Source organism: Penaeus vannamei, chromosome 16 (genome assembly GCF_042767895.1).
Source record: "Penaeus vannamei isolate JL-2024 chromosome 16, ASM4276789v1, whole genome shotgun sequence".
Taxonomy (NCBI): domain Eukaryota; kingdom Metazoa; phylum Arthropoda; class Malacostraca; order Decapoda; family Penaeidae; genus Penaeus; species Penaeus vannamei.
The window spans coordinates 23,497,141-23,499,881 of record NC_091564.1 but is presented as its reverse complement, the minus strand read 5'-3'; the positions used below and the strand labels follow the sequence as shown (position 1 = coordinate 23,499,881).

The 2,741-nt window shown below is 51.1% G+C and overlaps 1 protein-coding gene across 1 annotated transcript in view; it reads left to right on the top strand.

The window, feature by feature from the left end:
* The window catches only part of LOC138864446 (arginine and glutamate-rich protein 1-like), an 888-nt gene extending 759 nt beyond the window's left edge, over positions 1-129 (top strand). The window contains exon 1 of the mRNA XM_070131565.1: positions 1-129. This exon is cut by the window's left edge and continues 759 nt beyond it. Coding sequence (XP_069987666.1) covers positions 1-129 — 129 coding nt within the window.
* The last annotated feature ends 2,612 nt before the right edge of the window (positions 130-2,741 follow it).

Below are 2,741 nucleotides of genomic sequence, written 5' to 3'. Positions count from 1 at the left end.
CTTCCTCGGAGCCGCCCCCACACTCTAATACCAGAGCAGCAGCTGTATCCTGAACGTCAACACATGTATGAACCACAAACATCCCTGCTGCAGCAGTTCCGGCCTAGGTCTTCGCCTCAGCGTCCCTAGTCAGCACATCCTTCGTCTCAGTTGTCTGGCACACCATTTTCCTATGTGTTCACGAAGGAAACTGTCCCGCACTTCAAGGGGGATACTTCTGCCTCACAGCCGCTCAAAAAGAACCAAGCAATTGAGAACATTGTGAAGCCAGCCACATCAGAGATGTTCATTCAGGCAGCGCGGGCAAACTGCAGAGGTCCAGCCAAGCTAATCATTAATTCCCCTCTCTTCGACTCAATCACAGAATGGGACACGTTCAAGGCGGCTCTCCGTAGTAAGTTCCGAGGTACCTACACCTCCTCGGACTTCTACAAGGTTCTATACGACATCCGGATGACACCAAGCCAGGCACCAATGGACTTCTTTTTGCAGTTGGAAGGGCACGTCTACCAGGGATACAGGGATCACCGCGAGGCCATTGGTGATCCATCTGAACTAGTGAAGAGGGTCTTCCTTAGTGGTATCCCTGCATGGCTCCAAGACTTCCTCTCTGTTAAAGAAGATGGTAGCCCAACCCAGATAGCCGAAACAGCACAGCGCATCTGGAATTCACGCAATGGCATAAGGCATAGTGATACTTCACCAGCAGAGGAAAATCCCTACCACCCTAATCGCTCTCCACGGGGTCGGGATTTGTATGCTATGCCGGTAGCTGCTGAGTGTTCCAGTCCACCTTGTCATCGATCACCTGTCAGGGAGAGGTGGTGTGAGCATCATCGGGTAAGGACATCTGAGTGCAGAGCCAGGGCTGAGATCCTAGATCCACAGTCTCCACGACGACGATGCTACCATTGCAGAGGTCCAGGACATTTGGTGAGAGATTGTCCCCTTCTCGAGCACCAGGGTGACCAAACTCCAGGAACTGCTGGCAGGTTCGATCCAAGGAGCACCTCACGTGGAGACGTTACCTCTCAAGAAGGGAATGGCAGTGACAGGGCCTACCGGACGGCCAGTTGCGGAACTCAATGTCAGTGGTTCTTCAGTCCGCTGCTTTATTGATACAGGATCCGAAGCAACAATTATTAAACCCCAAGCTCTCAAGTGGATTGATCCTCATAACCACCTACGTCGGAGGAAGACTTTCAGTATTCTGCGAGGCGTGTCTGGTCGACCCATCAACACCCTGAGTGAAGTAACCCTTGTTTTCTGCCTAAACTCAGACCTTGAAATGCACCATATGGTCACTGTGTGTGATGTAAGATTTCGTGGAGACATACTCCTGGGGATGGACTTTTTGAGAAGAACCACCTTTAGCCTGTCCTCAAGGTCCCAGAATGACAGCTCCTGTCTTACTTTAGAAGGCCAGGAGTTTCATGTGAATTATACTGATGTCCAATCCCTGCAGCTGAGTGTAGTGAGAGTGACCACACAAGAAGTTCCAGAGAATGCTGAAGAGAGCCGCTTTTCCCTGTCTCGCTTGTCACCACCCGACATCTCTTCTGCTGTGCACCTTTACAGAACCACAGAGCTTCCACCACACAGTGGGCGTTTCTTGGAGGGTGTAGTGGCAAGGTCTTGCTCTGATGATGGGGATGTTTTGTTTACACCGCAAGTAACAGCTGTGTGCATATCACCGTTTGTGCTGAGTACTTTTTCTAGACGGCGATGCCCTGTGTGGGCAGTCAACAGCACAACAAGGCCAATTCGATTAACACAGGGGACCTGTTTAGGGATGGTATCTGCTGTTGAGGCTGTTTTTACGGCAGAAACCTCAGCCTCTGAGACTTCCGACTACAATGCCTGCAACTCTGCTTGTCCAGATTTGAGTGAAGACAAAAGGGAAGATGAGGATTTCCAGTGGGAGGAAGACCAGTTTGACAGAACCTTTGGGATAGAGGATTTTGGTTATGGCCGCACTGCCACTGATGTTGCTGATGATCTTCCGCCATCACAAGCCCTTGCCAGAATCGAAGCTGCTAATATCCCAGATTACCCATTGGCCTCGGAGACTGAATACCAGATGCCTGATCTGGATCACTTAGGAGAAGATCAACGCTGGGAGTTGCTGAGACTTCTGGGTAGTTACAGTACCCTTTTTAATGGCGGTGAGGATGCTGTGGGCCACATACCAGGCATTCAGCACAGGATTGATACAGGGCAAGCAACACCTGTATGTACCCACCAGTGGCATCTCCCGCAAGCAACCCGTCAAACAATACGCATGCGCTAGAGACCTTGGTCCAGTATGCCCAGGCTATGTGCCATGCTGGATCAAGGATTGCTATTACTTTAATGCACTAGGGACCTTGGTCCAGTACGCCCAGGCTATGTGCCATGCTGGATCAAGGATTGCTGTTACTTCGATGCACTAGGGACCTTGGTCCAGTACGCCCAGGCTATGTGCCATGCTGGATCAAGGATTGCTGTTACTTCAAAGCACTAGGGACCTTGGTCCAGTACGCCCAGGCTATGTGCCATGCTGGATCAAGGGTTGCTGTTACTTTGATGCGCTAGGGACCTTGGTCTAGTACGCCCAGGCTATGTTCCATGCTAGATCAAGGATTGATGTTACTTCGATGCACTAGGGACCTTGGTCCAGTACGCCCAGGCTATGTGCCATGCTGGATCAAGGGTTGCTGTTACTTTAATGCGCTAGGGACCTTGGTCCAGTACGCCCAGGC